This window comes from Astatotilapia calliptera, chromosome 18, assembly GCF_964374335.1.
Source record: "Astatotilapia calliptera chromosome 18, fAstCal68.1, whole genome shotgun sequence".
NCBI lineage: Eukaryota > Metazoa > Chordata > Actinopteri > Cichliformes > Cichlidae > Astatotilapia > Astatotilapia calliptera.
In genome coordinates, this window is record NC_137439.1 from 20388168 (window position 1) to 20406493 (window position 18326).

General features: G+C 39.6%; 2 protein-coding genes across 8 annotated transcripts; both read left to right on the forward strand.

Annotated features, from left to right (window-relative positions):
* The first annotated feature begins 229 nt into the window (after positions 1-229).
* Positions 230-2220, forward strand: LOC113010872 (uncharacterized). The gene is made up of 4 exons (XM_026150118.2): positions 230-601; positions 755-895; positions 975-1093; positions 1393-2220. The coding sequence occupies exons 1-4, from the start codon at positions 331-333 to the stop codon at positions 2200-2202; spliced, it is 1341 nt and encodes a 446-aa protein (XP_026005903.1). The 5' UTR covers positions 230-330; the 3' UTR covers positions 2203-2220.
* Positions 2221-4974: 2754 nt separating this feature from the next.
* On the forward strand, positions 4975-17567 carry LOC113011138 (schwannomin-interacting protein 1). Of its 7 annotated transcripts, XM_080292429.1 has the most exons (11): positions 4975-5324; positions 5426-5563; positions 5643-5761; positions 5982-7660; positions 7968-8257; positions 11138-11247; positions 14807-14924; positions 15045-15251; positions 15659-15782; positions 16104-16241; positions 16316-17567. In XM_080292429.1, the coding sequence occupies exons 4-10, from the start codon at positions 7495-7497 to the stop codon at positions 16199-16201; spliced, it is 1113 nt and encodes a 370-aa protein (XP_080148555.1). In that variant the 5' UTR covers positions 4975-5324; positions 5426-5563; positions 5643-5761; positions 5982-7494; the 3' UTR covers positions 16202-16241; positions 16316-17567. The 7 variants fall into 7 exon arrangements, with proteins under 7 accessions (XP_080148555.1, XP_026006316.2, XP_026006317.2 ...); XM_080292428.1 differs by lacking the exons at positions 4975-5324; positions 5426-5563; positions 5643-5761 and having other exon boundaries at positions 7447-7660; positions 16104-16197; XM_026150533.2 differs by lacking the exons at positions 4975-5324; positions 5426-5563; positions 5643-5761 and having other exon boundaries at positions 7480-7660; positions 7968-8158; positions 16104-16197.
* The last annotated feature ends 759 nt before the right edge of the window (positions 17568-18326 follow it).

Genomic DNA, 18326 nt, shown 5'->3' on the forward strand with positions numbered 1-18326 from the left:
TTTTTTAGTTTACCTCATTAATTATTACTGTGTGTCTTAATTAAACTCTCTCTCTCTCTCCCTCTCTCACTCACTCACTCACTCACACACACACACACACACACACACACACACACACACACACACACACAAAGCCCGTTAAGAATAAAATGTTAACTAGACATTACTCAGGTGCATATAGTGCAGGTAATTAGAGAATCCGTTGATGTCCCCGCAGCGGCTTCTGATTCGCCGTGGCAGCACCTGGCTTGTTTGCTGCCGCACAAATAGCCATGGCGAAGTCTCGCCTTCCAGCTCTTAACATTTCTAGGAGACACGCACAGCTAAACGATGCGTAGAGAAAAAGGGAGACGTGCCTCCGTTTGTTGTGCTGTAGCTGTTATTCTGATGTGCCATTTAGTGCAAGCAATAGACTGTTACCGACTAACGAAAACAGAGAGGCGAGGAGGGCGCAAAGAGGCCGATGCGTTAGGTGCACGAAAGGGGAAAGTCGTATTCGGAAAATCTGTCGGGAAAGGCTCAGGCCTTGAGTCAGAGGTTAAATATGGGAAAGCCTCTACAAACTCATCCGTGGAGGAATCCTATCAAGCAGATTTTATAGGTAAGCTTCAGGTCCACAGTTTATGTAAGGACACTGGCTGCAGGAAAAGCGTGCTTATTTGGAGATGTACTTGCATTTTTATTTAAAAGCTCTATGCCTCTGTGCATAATTGCAAAACTTGCTCTTCTTGATTTTTTTTTCCCCCCACGTCAGGCTGGTCAAAAGGCCAAACGTATGACACCAGTTCCAGAGAAGCAGCATGGAGGCGCATGGTACCTTTGCTGCTGTGCGGTGGGGATCGGATGAAGTTCAGGGTAGCGGGAAGAGGAGTGTCAGAGCTAGCAGTGGACCAAGGTAAGCAAGCAGGGCTCTTTCTTTTTTTTGTAAAGTGTCCATTTGGTTGCATCGTCATGTAAACTTTTTTTTCCCATAGCAAATGCACCGCCAGTACCTCTGAGCCAGGTCCCTCCCAACTGTGGCTACAACATGCAGAGGAACTTACGGTCACTTGTTATGCAGGTTCCCTATGATGGCTGCAGTGTGGTTCAAGAGGTAATTTTAACTGAAATTAAGTCTTATGCTATATTTGAATAATTGGCAGCCTGCTGTTAAAATTGGCTAGTTTTAGGATTATTTTTTTAATTATCAAAAGTAAATTAAAATTATGCAAAATCTTCCTTAGATGGCCGAGGCTTTAATTTGCTAGTCATGGGTTTGGAACGGTCTCTTGGCTAAACATAAACACTTAATATTGTGATCTCTAACAATTATGGCTCTTTTAAAAGGGGGTAAATAACTTTAACTCCTTGACTGGTAACACGCAAGTCCTGATATTCCTTCTTGTTTTAAAGGGTGGCAGTTATGTGCTTCCAATGCGGTGGCAGGGTATTCCAATCTCCCTTTGGTGTTCCAAACCTGCAGCACCAGCTCTTATGACGACTGCCTCTCAAACCCCTCAGGACCCCGCATCAAACTCCCAGATGCCCTACACTAGCAAAAATCCAGACCAATTGTATGCCCATGTTCCTCAACCCTTTTTCTTTCCACAACAAATGCACTATCCATATCCTTCAGTTCCCGTATCAGATCCTGCAGAACCCATTAAGCAGTCAGAAATGCCCCCATTCCAGCAATACCCTCCACCCTTTCCCCCCCTCTATCCTTACTTTTATCCCCCACTTCCAGCCACAAGAGCAGCCCCAACCACCACTGCAAAGCCAGAATCCTTCATTCCTCCAGAGTTTCTCTTACCTGGTTACAAACCAGTTGGTCCACCTTTTCTTTTGCCCTTTCCACTACCTGTGCCAGCAGATACTGAAACCACAACTAACGCTGACGCTTATCCCCACTCACTGCAGCGTCCACCCAATGTGCATTTCCTCTCCCAGTATCCTCTCTTCCCTCAGTTTGTCCCTCTTCCACAATATCCGAACAACCCTAATGCAGATTTGGCGGCTGCTACTGGAAGCTCGGACACCGTACTCCCTCAATATGTTGTGCCTTTCCCTCAATTTGTTCCTCAATATCCAAGCAATCCTAATCCAGACTTGGAAAGCGGAAGCACAGACACTCTGCTGCCTCAAGCTCAGTCGCACAATTTTCCACACTTCCATCAACAAGTTCAGTTAATGCCCTTTCGTCATAGTTTGACGAAAATATAATAAAGGCTTTAAATAACACCAGTTCTTGGTTTGAAATTCTTTGTTCAACAGCTCAACTCAATCAGCACCACAGATTCAAACTCAAGAATCATAAATGTTATGAGCATTTAGTGCAAAGGTGATTGGAATTAATAAGCAGACTTGATGATATTTGGATGTTGGGGGCTCAAATTTAAATGATTAATGTCCCTGTTGTCTGCAACCACCCACCAAACAAAGGGGGGTCGGGTGGATATGTAATGTTGGAAAGTCACTATTTTATTGCACTATGCTGGGCTTATGTAGCCTGAACTGTTAAGCTTGCTTTTTACTAATAAAAAGCAATGTTCTGTTATGCTGTTCCAACTTAGTCAAAGCAGCAAATGGACTATCTTTACAGGACTTAATCATGTACAGTTGTACACCAGGTCCTTTACCTGGCATGCTGGGTCCTTCAAGAGATCCGTTTTACTCAAATGGCACCGGGGGAAAAAAACAAGTCAGAAAAAAACAGCTTGTTGCTTGTCTCTCTCTCGCTCTCTTAAAAAATACATGTGACATATAATGTAATTGCAAGGAGGTATTTCTGCAGTCTATTGATTACTAGATAGTGGAAAGGGGGTGGGATTAAATAAGCTTATGCTTCTTCCTGCTCCTTTTTGAACATGAAAGTTATTTGTAGTTGTGGTTGCTCGTTTTCCTTTTGTTTTGTCTCTGTTTAATTCTATGTTGTTGTACTTTTTCAACATGTTCAAAATAAAGATTCAATCAATAAAAAAATATTGACTCATTTTTGACAATTTCTATTTTGCCCCACCCTCCCAGTTTTCTCTTTACACTCTTCATTTTGTTCCTTTTAATAAAAATGAAAAAACAAACTAACACAATTTGTAAATACAGATAATCAGAAATAACCAGGGTGACTGTTGCTTAGGAGGCAAAGGTGGTCATCCGACAATTCAGAAGTTGGTAGTTCAGTCCCTGGCTGCTCCAGTCTGCATGCCAAATATTCCATTATAAGTACCTTGCATCCATTGGAGTGCAATGTTGCAAAGCTTAGAATAAAAACTGCTCGAATGGGCGGGTGTGAATGAGGCATATTGTATAAAGTGCTCAAGTAGCGTTGAAATACACTAAACCAGTCCATTTACCATAACCACCACCTTAGGCCACACATTGGATTTATTCTTTTTTTCTTGGAGTTGTTTGAGCCCATCCTTTCTTTCAGTTAGCTGTTTGTAATAGTTTGCCAAGCTCTGCAAACAAGCGTTTTAACGGCACATTAAAGAGGTTTGGGCATTCCTTGCTGCCCAGACCTCTACATTGGAGAGACCAAACAGCCACTTCACAAGCGCATGGCACAACACAGAAGAGCCACCTCCACAGGACAAGACTCAGCAGTCCATCTGCATCTTAAGGACAAAGGACACTCTTTCGAGGATGCCAATGTTCACATTGTTCACAGGACAGATGGTTTGAAAGAGGAGTGAAAGAAACCATCTATGTCCACTGTCAGCGACCATCTTTGAACAGAGGCGGTGGTTTACGACACCAACTGTCTATAATCCATAATCCAGTTTTGAGTTCCCTCCCCAGACGCCTTAACGCCCACTCACATCCTGGGCCATCTGACCTCAGGAATTCGCATGATAAGGTGGGGCCAGGTTTCACAATGAGCTCACCTGAAACTCTGGCTGATTGGGACCCACACCCAGTTTCACACCTTGGCTCAGGCGATTAGAGGATCATCAGGGGGTCCTTTTGTCCCTCTGTGGGGGGATACTCCCACTAGGTTTAAATCTGGGACTCCCCACCATTTGACCTTAGAACTGAAGAAGCTTCTCGGATGAGAGGTGAAACGTCTTCAAGTAACTTAAAGAAGTCCAGACGCTTTTCTTTGCAAGCTCCTTTGACTATGATGATCTGGATGACTGAGAACCTTCACAGACATATTTTAACGGCACACTTTGCACATACAGGTTTATTCAGATATTAATGTTAGTAATGCAAATTACAAAGTGATTTCATTTTTCTTTTAACTTGTTAACCTGCAATTGATTAAAAACAACACATATTATGAGATGTCAATTTTTGTATGAATTTTTTAAATCACATTTGTGGTTTGGTTATTTGCTACAAAGTGTTTTTTTCTGCTTTATTGCAGCATTTTATTGGGTAGGCATTTATAAAGTGGCACCATGATGAAATTACTAGTTTGTACTTCTGGTTTCATACTTCTGCATGCATTCTGACAAATGCATATATAGTGTAAAGATGTAACTAAATGGTGAAGCAAATACTACACAACTGCTGCATTTCAATTTTTTTTTCAGTTCTTTTTCTTTTACAGGATCTTATAAAACTCTTCTCTGCTCAGTCATTCAGTGTTCAAGCTACGGTTAGATGGTGTTTACTACTGTAATTCTTGAAACTGAGAACTTTTATTTGATTATTAATCGAGTCAAAGAAGAGTTTCTTAAGCTCATTGGAATAACCTACCTAGACTTATTTGAATTTTTCTTTATTCAATTCACTTATGTTCCAAAGGAGAATAATTTTACTTTAACCAAAATTAGTTTAACAAGAGACAGAGCCTACACTTGTCTACAGTATATCTAAATAGGATAATCTTGTCTGCAAACTCATGAGTTATGAAGACTATAGAATTCCACGCATTTCATGCTCCATAAAAAATGTTCTACTTATCCCAGGACAACACTAGAGTCAGCTGCCAAAGGCTCTTAATGAGGCCACAGGTGCAAACTGTAACTGTGTTGATTAGCTGGTGACAAATTGCAGACAGCATCAGAAGCTGTGATTTAGTTGTTCTGCATCGCTGTGAAGTGCTTTCCATCTGCACTGTGTCACCACTATGGGAGGTGATAGAAGTGGGAGATGTAGAGCATGTCAAACTGTGGCAGTCACATTACTCCTGTGCTCTTTAGCCCTTTGTTTAAACTTGCAAGTGCTGGGCAAAAAAGTTAAACATGAGGGATCTAGTGAGACTGCAGTGAAAGATGGAAGAAAGGGAAGCATTCTCTTTAATGGAAAAAGGCTTAAATCCCAGTCAGGACCTGCTTCTTCTGCAGCTGCCACAGGACATGCGTTGCTGCAAGTTGACTTGCATCAGTCAAGCATCACAGGTAACACTTGGCTGTTTCTGCTAATTTGATATGCTCGGTACACTTGAGGCAAAGGTTGTTGCAGTTAACTTTGTGTTGGGATATCTTTCTTCCTAAAGCAGAGAGTAGATCAAAGCTGAAGAATGACACTGCTAATGAAGCAGCATGGAGGCAATTAAACTCTTCACTACACTGTAGTGATAACAAGATGAAGCTGAAGGCCATGGGGCCTGGTGCTGCTGATCTACAACTGCACATAGGTAGAAAAAATATTATAAGTATGCAAAACGGTTTTTAAAAACTGTCATTGAATACTGGCATGTTTTCTCCTTCTCTCAGAAAATGCACAACCCTTACCACTGAAGCATGTGCCTGAAAGCTGTGGTTTCTCAATGCAGCAGAACGCACTGGGACTAGTTTTAAATGTCCCATATAATGCCTGCAGTGTGCTAACAGAGGTATGCTGCTTTTTTTTTTTTTCTTTTTCTTTTTTCTTTTAAAAGGACCTGGACTTGATGGAATGTGGTTTTCATATCTGCACTAATTGATGAATTCTATATTTTCTTTTGGTAGTTTTGAAAAAGATCTCTTCAAACTTAGAGTTGGTATAACTGCTTGATGCTAAATTTGCCAAAAAAACAAACCCAGGCCAAAACATGTTTGGTTTCTTTGTTTCAGAATGGAAGATATGTGTTGCCAATGAATTGGCGGGGGATGGCAGTTGAATTCATCTGCCCAGTTCAACAGTCCAGGAAATTTCCTTTCTCTCTCAGGCCATGGCACTTCCATCGCTCAAGACGACAAGCAAAACAGCCCTATTATCCTAATCTATATAATTCCTACTGGTATAACTATTACATGCATATGATGGCACCAGGTGCTAAAACTAACCCAACTACCACTCGCCCTCACACAAAGCCACCTGGATATTCATACCCTCTGTACTACCCATATAACTTTTATTACCCCTACTACTCCTCCTTTCTCCCAGTGAAGACCACTGTGCCACCAGCTACAACCACTGTGGCACCACCTACGGCTGTTAGACCTAGTGGCAACAAAATTCCTTCCAAGAGCCCTGCCTATTACCCTGCACATTTTCCTAATATGCACTACCTTCCACCAGTCCAACAGTTGCAAATGATCCCTGACAAAACTCAGGTTTACTACTACAACCCGGAGACTGAATATTTCTTTGGAAAGCCTTCATACCAACAAAAACCAAATTTGCCAAAGCAACCTACTTGGTCTCAATTTACCCCAGTTGCTATGCCAAGTTACCCAGCTTCCCCTGTGAAACTGAGTTACCCAAGCCCTGTCAGCCCAGAAACCTCTGCAGCCCCTATAGCACCATATGTTCCATTTGACAAGCTCCCCTTTGAGCCATATGTTGTATACAAGGCTAAGAAACTCCCCGATGACCAGAAGTACATGGCCAAAGCAGGTTTTAAATCTAGATTCCAAACACATTCAGGCTTCCCTTTGCAAATTGCTTCCAGGTTTCCTCAGTACAGAGGTCAAGGAGGTCCCTGACTGAATTAAGCAGAGCTGTAAGTGCTAAGGGTTTCTTGTTGGTGTGAATTTGGTAATGGTTGAATTGTTCTAAGAAAATCTTGTGTTCTCGCGGAGCATGATGATGATGAAAATTAAAGATTTTTCTACTGTGAACTTGTTCTCATGTGTTTGGTGTGTTTGTTTGTTTTTTATTATTTTTTTTTCTCTCCCCCCCCCCCCCCCCCCCCCTACAAAAGACTACACTCTTCATTCATGTGAAAAGGACTGGTCATTTAATGATGGTGAAATGCACAGTCCTAAGCATGTTGGTTGTCATGGTACACCCCTTTCTAAAACGCCAAACTGAATTATTGTTCAAACGTTTGACCTATTCATAGCAAGCCCCGTCAATACTTGTTAGAGCTTATACTAAGACAATGAATCAAAGTCTCTAGAGGGCTACCTTTAGTTCTTGTTTATGGAACACAATTTTTTTTTTCTTGTCTTTGCAAAAAAAAAAGTTGGTGCATAAATCCCATTCACCCACTGCACATACAGACCCTATTCTGTCTGCTCCTATATATTTTTACAGTGCTCTTCCCCCTTGGGCACTCCGTGACTGTGTGTACGCACTTCGCTGAAATTCAACCACACGTGACAACTGAACGACGTGTAATGCTGGACTCTGAATCCAGACATGCTCATTGTCGTTCAGCCACTTCATTTTCTAAACACTACTTGGAGGGTCCAGAGCTCCAGAACAAGAAATCAAGTAGATCATTCATGCAACACTGCGTGTGTCTTGCTGCAGCTGGTTAAATTATTCAATCATTTAAAGAAGTGGTTTCATCTCTTTAGCCAAGGTGAGCGTTTTGTAGTACACAGGATTTTGCTTTATCTTTTTACTAGTGACAAAGAATTTGGATGTTTGTATCAGGCTATAGATTTATTTTGTGGCTTTGTTTAAATGAACTTAATGAAAGGATTAAAATCAGACTGAAATTCTACATTTTTTTTAAATCTCATTTTATTATATAATCTATTTTTTTCTATCCATGCTACCACAGGAAACATTAAGATACCGTGCATTAAATAGACTGGAACAGCCGTCGTTTAAACAACTAATTTTGGTCAAAGATCTGTATTCCTCTCCTGTTTATGTCTGGCTAGATTCCCGACCAGATCTCTCAGCTCCTCCTCCATCTCTAAAATTTGCTCCGCCTACTCTACTTTGTATCTTTATGGAGGACTATGATGTGGACATGGATGAGGAAGAGGAGGGAGACGTATTCACTAGAAAGGCCACAACGTGCCACTGGTGGGAAGATGCACAGCATCAGGGAGGAAGACTAGGATGCATGGTAAACAGTCACAGCTGGGCAGAGGAGCTTAAGGATATCTTTGCACCACAGGCAGATCACTGTTACAGTGTAGCAAGAACCAGGCTGTCCAGCATCTCTGTGAGTGATTCACTGTGTCTGTTGTTTGATCCACACATGGAAATAAATGAGGACACTTATTCTGATGGCTACGTCTCTTGTAGCTGTTGAAGAGACTTCTCCAAATAAAAAGGAATGGGCTATAGGGAAAAAATTAAATTTGGGTAAAAGACAAGTGCAACAACAGGCTGTGTTTATTGCCATATTTGCAATATGCAGTTCTGTAACTGTTTTTATATGCATGCAGCATTCATATATATATATATATGCAGCATATTTTCCATAAGCAAAAATTCCTGGCATGGAGAGACTGAGAATATTTGGCTTGATGTTGATGAAAGAAGGAAGATGACTCAGTCTTTAGTCATTTAATCAGTGAACAACTGCACTGTGGGAACTAACTGCAAGCCTGTGTGTGTGTGTGTGTGTGTGTAACACTGGTTGTTTATGCACATGTGGACAAATGCGTCATGTGCTTCCTTATGCCTCTTACGGCTCATTACACTTGTACCTTTGATGTGGGATGAGGCTGTAGGAAATTCCTCCAGAAGACAAAACAAATATAATAAATCTACTACGCTGTGTAAGGCCAATAATCAGATGTTGATCTATTAGAGAACCAGCTATGGCCTCTAAGTATTTTGTTGCATTCTCATCCATTAGGCCTTCTAGCCTAGTCCACCTGCCATTTTTTTTTATAGATCCAAAATGTCTGCCTCAATTTATCAGAAACACAGATTTATTATTTGTCCCTCTCCTTCCAGTAAAGGAAAGGTGAAGAGGAGAAGGCAAGAGAGAAAATAGAGGAAGATGGAGGTACAGATAACAGATCAGGAAAGCAGTGGCAGCACTGAGCAGCTTCTTCTTTCCCCTCCCTTGATTTCTCTCTCCTCCTCTGCTTCCGTCGCTGCCCACTCCTTCCTCTCTTGCTCCCACGTCTCCCCACCCTCCCCTATCTGCTGCCTCTCCCCTCCCCGCTCTGTCATCCCTTCCTCCCACCCTCGCTCTCCTGCACGGAGCTGCGGTATAAGAGAGGGTCTCCTGGGTCTAGTTTCACTGCAGTGTAGAGGAGGGCAGGACGGCTGTTTTAGTACGATGCGCTGAAGGATGGTGCACCAAGAGAAACGCATTTACCAGGTGTGTGGATTTGTATTTGCTTGCATTTAGTGTGTGATTCTGATGGGTCTGTAGCATTTAACAAGCTATTTAAAGGTATACATGATAGGTATCCATCATGGGTGTGATGCTGTAGATAAATCAGCCGTATGGGATGAGTGGAAAAGGGAGTGGGCGTGTTCGTATGTGGTTGTGCTCGAATATATCTGTGTAATATGTATGCTCCTGCATTTGTTCAGTCAGATTTGACACAATTTTCCATCTCAGATCATTGATATCTATATCATTGTATGTTATACTATCTTTTGTTTGAATAGGAACTAAAATCTTTCTACATTTGCATTCATCATACCATGTACATTCTTTATAAGGGGTACAATTTTGGGCTTGTGGGGGTGCATGTGCTCGTGTAGTCATTTTGTTAGTAAGGAGGGCATCTGTATGTCTGAAGTGGGTGAGCAGGGGCCAGCGTTGGTTTGGAGAATGATGGCGATGAACTCATTTATGCTTTTACGTCACATCCTCATCTAAGGATGCGTCACAAAAAAAGAGGGTGTAGTGGTGTGTGTATGTGTATGTATCAGTTTTGCAGCTATTTTGAGTACAAACGCTGAAACATAAGAGAAACGTGCCTAATTTTAGAAGTGTTATTATGTGTGGTTCCAAAGAGCACACACAAACTCAGGCAGCTTTAGCAGATGTTTTTGGCTCAAATCCATCATATATAAATACTTTCCCTTTGATGCCAGAATAGAAAATCATGTTGTGAGGATCCAAGGGGAAAAAATGAAATCGGTTCAAAGGGGGAGCTACAGACTGAAAGCTGAGATGAAGTGAAATAAAAGGAAACGAGATAGAAGGCTCGGGTGTGGAAGCTCAAAAGGTTAAAGGGGAAAAGAATGAGAAATACAGATGAGGGAAAGGGGGCAGAACATAAAGATCCAATGTCATTAAAGTGAAACAAAAAGTATGAAAAATGGGACGTCGGTCAAAAGAAACTAGTCACATAGGAAGAGGAAGCTGTAAAACACCAGCCCACAGTGACACGGCATTTTGAATCAGCAGCACTAAAAGAATGCAATGGAATTTTTTTAACCAGTTTAAATAGTACCTGCTGTTTTGATGATGAAATGTGATGCATAAATTAGTGAAAGAAGCCATTTATGGATGATTCACCGTCACTACAATCCTATGATTGTAATGAACAAAGATCTTTAATAAAAATGCATTCAGATGCACTGACATAACTGGATAGATACACCTATTTCTTGTTTCATTCTTCAGTCTTTTCTGGGCCTGGCCTGTGGGGGGAAAAAATTATGTGCACTGTCTCTCAGAATTGAAACAGTACGTTTCTCTGAAGTGTTAATGAGGACTGCATCTGCCAGATTCATTCGTTTAATCATTTTCTATACATCTATTTCAATACTACTGTTTACACGCATCAGATGAGAAATCCTGGACAGGCTGTCAGCTGGTAGTAGTAGCAGATAATGAATGTTTTAATACTCATATTCATACATGGAATCAAAAGTAGACGGTAGATGTGAATTCATCACATTTTCCCTCTTAATCGGGTGTAACCGGATTTATAGTTGATTAGAAGAAATGAGAGTGTCCTCTCATTTTGGTATTACCTGAATTTATGCATTTGTTTATGAATTTCATCAGTCTTCCTTGTCAATAAGCGACCCACTTGGCAAATCAAGCAGAGAGAGACGGCAGCACAGGAGCCTCGTCTGTGTTAATATTCTTTGTGCTTCCACGTTTCTCTGTTTGTGGCAGGCCCAGAGGAATGAGAGAGAGTCCATCAGGCAGAAACTTGCCCTTGGCAGTTTCTATGACGATGAGCCAGTCATCTACACCAGCTGCAGCAAGAACGGCCCTTCGTCTCGGTGCGTTTGACTGAGTGTATGTGTGAGCAAGCAGAAGAGAATGGTTCATTTTGAATAGTAACAGTAATAATGTGATAGATTGTTGGCTTTATATGTCATTCTGACTGCATTTGAACATCTTCCGAGAGCAGTGATGTACAATAAAATAAAAATAAAAAATAAAAAAATCACTGAAATTTGGTGAACTGAATTTCATCAAACTCATTTGGTTTCCTGAAGCTCTCAGTTCTCACAAAGCCTTTTCATATTAAAGTCTAGCTCTCATGAAAATATTTTTTTTTATGTATATATTTATTTATTTTGTTGGCCGCGTCTCTGAGATGCCAACTGTATCATGGAAGCACCTTAAGTTAACCCTTTATTTACAATAGGCCTTGTGGAGGGCCCATTTTACAAGCTCTTTCAAATGACCTTGACTCAGTTACCATTTCTGCTAGAGACAAAATTCAAATGGTTTCAGAAAGAAGAGAAGAAGAGCTTTTGGGGGGATATTTAGTGTATCATTGTAGCAAAAAGCATTCACAAAATACTGCAGTGTAAAGAAGGACATAAAATTCAGCTCCGCCTAGGTTTTATTACCTGCATTTTACATTACTGTAAGTCCTCAGCCATTTTTGGGAGAGGAAATTCAAATGATTCACAGTAATGAGAGTTATCTGGTGATTTTACAGAGAAAATGTACAAAATAACTCCACTTAACCTGTATTATACTTGGGTGCTAAAGGGTTAAGACCTTTACAGCCAGGAGAGGGGATTAATCATCAGATTACGTCATTTGTTGACTAACAACTGTTAGCTGAAAACTACAACAAACAAATTAGGGAGGTGGAATAGTTTTCCTTGGTAGAAATTTATCTAGAAGCAGTGACGTTCTGGAGTTGTGTGTACGTTTAATTATCATGGCTGGTTTCATACGGACTATGCAACAACAGAGGATGAGAGTGAGTCATTTAAGTCACAGACATGCAAAGTGAAAGTGAAAGCTTTCCCGGAGTGCCACAGTTATGTTTACAGTCAGTCTAAAGGGACTGACATTGGGCTATCTAGAGAGTATGGAAAGAATGGGAACGTAGAGCATGGCACTGTGGTTAACCTCTGTTGCATGATGAGCTGCCCACACAGAAACTAAGCGATGCCCCAGCTTCATGGTGGGACACAGTTCAGACATGATGTTCTCAAATCAGACAGCTCTCTTCGAACTCTGTGCCACCAACCTGCCCGTTAAATCATTAAATAATAAAAATAAAAGGACAGTGTAATATTTTTTTAAATATCCGAAATATCCAAATATTTTATTTTTTAAACATTAGTATTCAATGTTTTTTTTTTAAATTTGTCAGACTTGTTGTTTATTTTTGCAATGCAAATAAAATAAGTTGATCAGTAATTTTTTTACTTACTTAGAGAATATTTTATATCTTCTTATAAAATATCATTGTAAATAGTACTATATTTGATAGAAATCAAATAACATACTAGTTTCCATGGAAATGACATTTCACGTCTGCAGTTTTGGATAGAAAAACATGTAATGCAACTGGAACGACTTGCATTATGACAGACTCCCCGTGGTTAACCAAAGCCGCAGCACTTACATCAGTACTCTTTCTCTCCGTGACACCAGTTGACCTCCAGTAGCTTTTTGGCTCCCAACTTTTTTTTTTCCTTTTTCCCACAATACCCTTTAGTTTATGTCACACAGTGGGGCTGTCCTTCGTTACTGTAGATGTTTGAGAAAGTAGTTTCGTCAGCTTGCGAAAGAAGAAGTAATGCCTGACACAGTTATCCACAGCTACAATTGGTGGAATTGAGCATGTGACCCCCTCCCCCGTTGGAGGTAAAGGTGTAACGGGGTGTAGTTTAGGGTGGAAATTCCAAAAAGAGTTAGTGAGGTGTTGTTTAAGTAATTGTTTTTGTCTTAGTGTAGGGGAAGGTTACTTTGGGTTGTTAGGTTCTTTCAGTATCATGATCTGGAATTGAATAAATGGTGTTTTGAACCCTTGGAAAGGCTGAGGTTAAGGTTTTTTTTCCTTCACTTCTGTATAAGAGATGTTACCGACCATTTTTAAAGACCTTGTTTATGAAATGGGAAAAAGAGTCTTTGCTCACATTGTTGTAAAGTCGGATGAATTGTTTCATAATGAATACTATCCTAACCTGCTGTGTGACCTAAAGTAACAGAAATCTGAATAAATAAAAGGCTTTATGCTTTACTATGCTGTTTCCATATCTGTGATTAAATCTTTGGATCTAGCTAAACAATTTTTGGGATGTGCCAAAAATTCCAATATGGAGGAACCACTGGAAATATGAATATATGCAGAAATTCAAAGTCAATGGGCAAACATTTTACCTTGATTGCGATTAATTAATTAGGTTTTTTATTGTAAATATGCCGCTAAACTAAATGTTTAATATTAATTAAAGCTTGAGCAGTTAGCTAATGTAATATTGTTGTGCTCCAAGTGTTGAAATATACTGGCGGTATTTCTGTTAGTCGCTTCAACCATTTTTCTCTCAGTTTTCTTCTTTTTGTTTGAGGTTGACTCTCCTGTAGCCAAAAATGTCTCCAAATAAGGGACACATTAATTTTATTTGGCCCTATGTTTAACTTTTCCTACATGATGCTTCCATGTGGCAGACTGGACAGGGCAGAGTGTGCTTTAAACGAATTCTGTATTGACAGAAAAATAAAAATAATTTTTAAAAATAACCGACATTCGTAAGATTAAATCAGTTAGAGGTTCTAAATGTTGGTTTTGGTTCATTTTAGGTGAACTGACCAGCCCTAACCAATGTGTACCCAGACTGCATCACTGACATGTGAATCCAACAAATGTCAACAAAAATGAATTAATATCATGTGAATTATTATTAGCCAATTTCGCATTCAGGTGTTAGCCAGCAAAAACAGTTGATTAGATTAATTATAAGTTAATATGAGAATGAATGTGTGGACCACGCCATTGTAATGAAGCAACATCTTGGGAAGCTTTAACAGCTGGAAAAATCAGGAAATTTTTGTTTTGCTACACTGAGTTACAGACTTCAAAATTCAGATACATTGACAGGCAGGACACCAAAGCGTAACACACAGCAAGATTAAATAGGCCTGTAGACTTAGCTAAGCATCAAATGAAATAACTCAAACATAACCTTTATTGTCTGATTTTCACTTTTTCAAATGCATTTATAAGTTTTGCCCTAAACAAATGAAAACAAAGAAAATAGACAAGAAACTAAACAAATGCAAATGACTTTTTGTGTTGTGGTGTAAAAATCCAGTTGGTCTTCCTCAGAATCACAACTCATAAGCAAACTGTGAAACTTTCTTCTGACGCTGTCTTTTTTTTTTTTTTTAAGTGACTGTTTTCACTAAGCGGAAGAGAATGGATGAACTGTTTTCACTCTTTGCCTTACCACTTTTCATGCTTATATGCATTTTAAATGGTGTTTGCTTCTTGTGTGCAAACAGCATTGGCCTGTGCTCTCTAATGTGTGATTCTGACTAAAACGGGTGCGATCTGAGCGCCTCTGAATATTGCATTTGTGTTCTCAGGCTGCAGAGTGGGGTGAACCTGCAGGTGTGTTTTGTTAATGACAGCAGCAGCGACAAGGACAGCGATGCTGAAGACAGCAGGACAGAGACCAGCCTAGACACACCGCTGTCACCTGTGGTATGTGTCCGAGTCTCTCTGTGTCACCATATGTGGGTTTTATGTGTGTTTCTGTTCCACTACACTCGTGAGGTGACCGCAGTTGTTGTTGCATCACAGTATCGCTCACTTCCTATACAGAGTAAGCAGAGCTCATCCCTGTCGGACCGGGATACTGGAGAGGAGGATTCAGATCCTTTAGATGACTGCGGTGGGTTTTGGCGAGTGCAGCGAAGGCTGCAAGAGGAGGCCCGGGTGGCGTTGGCTCTGGCTCGACCCATGGCCCGCATGCAGGTGGAGGTAGAGAGGCAAATTCAGCTTCACAGACGTTCACCTGTGGCTGACTTGGTGAGTCAGAGGGGTTTTATGCACAGAGGTCTTAATTCCCTCTTCCATGGAAAATTCAATGTAGGAAATTATTAAGGGCACTAAAATATCAAGGAAAATAAAGTGAAAATGGAATGTAAGTTGGTGTTTCAGTAAATATGACATAATAAAACTACATAGGCACATGAAAAGGTCAACACTCAAGTTTTTATGTGTACGTGAGACGTGGGTGCATGTTACCATGAGAAAGCCCCTGAAACTGGTGAACAGACGTGTTGCAAGTTGCAGTTAGAGGCTGCGTCATGTAAAAATCCAGAGATCCAGTTGATTAATAATCAACAACACTTTTTAAGTCTTTATTTACACTCAAATGTTTGACACATTTTGACGTGCAGTAATTTCCCGTCTGTGTGTGCTTATGCGAGCAGCTTCCCCATTTGCCCCACATCAGTGAGGGTTTAATGAAGAGGAATCTGAGGCAAGGGGACATGAGAGACATGAGTCTTGGACAGCTGCAAGTCATCACGAATGATTTGCATTCACAGATTCAGAGTGAGTAGATGACTCACGCATAAAGACACAAATTAGTTATTAAAAACCAAGCCAAAAGCCTGATCTGTACTTTATCAGATTTTAATATTTTTATTCATGCCATCTATGCTATTATTTCTATCAAATAAAGTATCAAAAGACATTCAGTCCACTTAAGAATTTATACGATATCTTTCGGGATTGTTTTTCTCTTCCTCACTTCCTATTTTTTAACACATTTCTGTCTAACATCATCACAACAAAAGCACACACTTGGCACGATAAAATACAATCATACAAGGGAAACAAACATTCAAAGACTGGATTTGTATCTTCAAACAGGTCTAAATGAGGAGCTGGTACAGCTGCTGCTGATGAGGGATGAGCTGCATGTGGAGCAGGACGCTATGCTAGTGGACATAGAGGACCTCACCAGGTGAACCACAGTTTTTCTCCACCTCAGCTTCTTAGCTGTCAAAGGTATTGGAAGCGCTGTCACTTCACAGTATGTCCTGGACTCACTTTAACATATTTCTTCTTGTTTATTATGGCAGGCATGCACATAGCCATCAGCGGCACCAGCCAGAGAAAGGCATCTCTAAATAAACACCTTGTCTACACATGTGTCTGTATGCACGCCGTCCGATTTCCCACTCTACGGACTGCTACCAGTGTTGCTAATGAAACTTCATCTGTGCTCACTGTATCTGGAGAGTTGAATGCAGCATATAGAGTAGTATTAAGACACATGTGATACGTTGCGCCACATCTTAGAACCTCAAAACACAACATCTACATGTGTAAGATCACCAATTTCAGTATTGACAGATGAGTTTGTGCAGGCGTTCCACTTCCACTCAGCATGATTGTCCCCGTCATATTTCATAAAATTAGGGGAGTCGAGTTGATTCCGTCCCTGATCTTTATTTAGCACTCAATGATTTTGGCACGGCTGGGTTGGAGAGAGCACCACCATGCCTTGTGTCTCTTTTTTTTTTTATGAAAAAGGATGATGAGTTGAGATCTTGAGGTCTTTTGTTTGGCTCTAATAATCAACAGGGTTCTTAGAAATGCTCTGTTCACTTGTATATCGTTCACTTCACTAAAAGCACTGTGACATTGCCGTTTATCACTCTCATTCACTATCAAGCATCACATACCTGATCTGGTATAATAGGAAACGATAAGTACTCTGTATTTGTTACATTTAAGCAACTGCTTTCCAGAAAGTTCCTAAAAAAATCTTTAAGACTCAAACCTTAATATAATTAAATAGCTGCTACAGTTTCCACCTCCTTTAAAGACATTTAGAGCTTTACTGGACAGTATTTTGACCTTTATTTGGGCAAATCTGTATTTGTCAAATGTGATGATCTGCTCAGTAGAAGACACAAAAAGTTCATTTTTTTTCAAAGTTTACACAAAGCTGTAAAAAGGAACAGGCATCTCCACACAGATAGTCTCTTAATAGAAATATGCAATTCCATTTTCTTAATTTAATAACGATTAGAGATGGTAAACACAAATGTAAAACATATATTAATAAATCGCAGCCTAAGCGTATATCTATTTTATCTGTTTCAAATGTTTATGTATGTAAATGTTAAAATATACTTTATTAAAAGGATTAACAACATGCCTTGTTGTGTTTTAGTGTTTTAATTCTAAGCTTTTTAAGAATGTCATTTAACACAAAGTCACTTTTTTATTTTCCTTGATTCATGAACACATGTATTCTATAATGATTGTAAAAAAAAAAAAGACCAGAAAAAAATGATTCCGTAATAAATGTTTCAAGTGTGTCGACTTTCATGAGATTTATTTTGCTTTTTTTCTGAATTTACAAGAAGAAAAAAAATCTACACGTTCCAAGGAAAGCATCACGCCTTGACACTGCAACTGAATGACTGCAGGCTACACAAGGAAGGAAGCGAGGGCACCGTCTAGTTTCTATTCACATTCACACTTTCACGTGTGATGTGTTGACACTTAAGTTTTGTAAGGACTTACCGCCAGCAACGGGGGAAAAAGCCGTGGTGACAAAAATAACCTTGGTTAGTGTTACATAGTTACAACCAGTGGGAAAATAATCTATGGCAAAAACTAATGATCACTTAACTGTTTATTATAAGCCTTCATTATACTTTTTTTCTCAAAATTTGGGACATTGCTGTTAAAAAAGCCCAAAAATGGGACAGTAAAATTAAATCAATGCAATATTACAAAACAAAGTATCTCAGGAAGTACACACACACACACACACACACACACACACACACACACACACACACACACACACACATATATATATATATATATATATATATATATATATATATATATATATATATATATATATATATATATATATATATACATACATACATACATACATACATATATATATATATATATATATATATATATATATATATATATATATATATATACATACATACATACATACATATATATATATATATATATATATATATATATATATTACGTGAAGTACCCTCAGAAGGTCTGCTCGATGATGTTAATGCAGCACTACGGGCAATACCT

Excerpts from the sequence above, each read along its gene's own strand:
- LOC113010872 (XM_026150118.2), top strand. The coding sequence starts at position 331 with ATGCGTAGAGAAAAAGGGAGACGTGCCTCCGTTTGTTGTGCTGTAGCT. Across the intron at positions 602-754 it reads CTATCAAGCAGATTTTATAG|GCTGGTCAAAAGGCCAAACG; the intron begins GTAAGCTTCAGG and ends CCCCCACGTCAG. Across the intron at positions 1,094-1,392 it reads GCTGCAGTGTGGTTCAAGAG|GGTGGCAGTTATGTGCTTCC; the intron begins GTAATTTTAACT and ends CTTGTTTTAAAG.
- LOC113011138 (XM_026150531.2), top strand. The coding sequence starts at position 5,054 with ATGGGAGGTGATAGAAGTGGGAGATGTAGAGCATGTCAAACTGTGGCA. Across the intron at positions 5,564-5,642 it reads TGATCTACAACTGCACATAG|AAAATGCACAACCCTTACCA; the intron begins GTAGAAAAAATA and ends TCCTTCTCTCAG. Across the intron at positions 5,762-5,981 it reads CCTGCAGTGTGCTAACAGAG|AATGGAAGATATGTGTTGCC; the intron begins GTATGCTGCTTT and ends TCTTTGTTTCAG.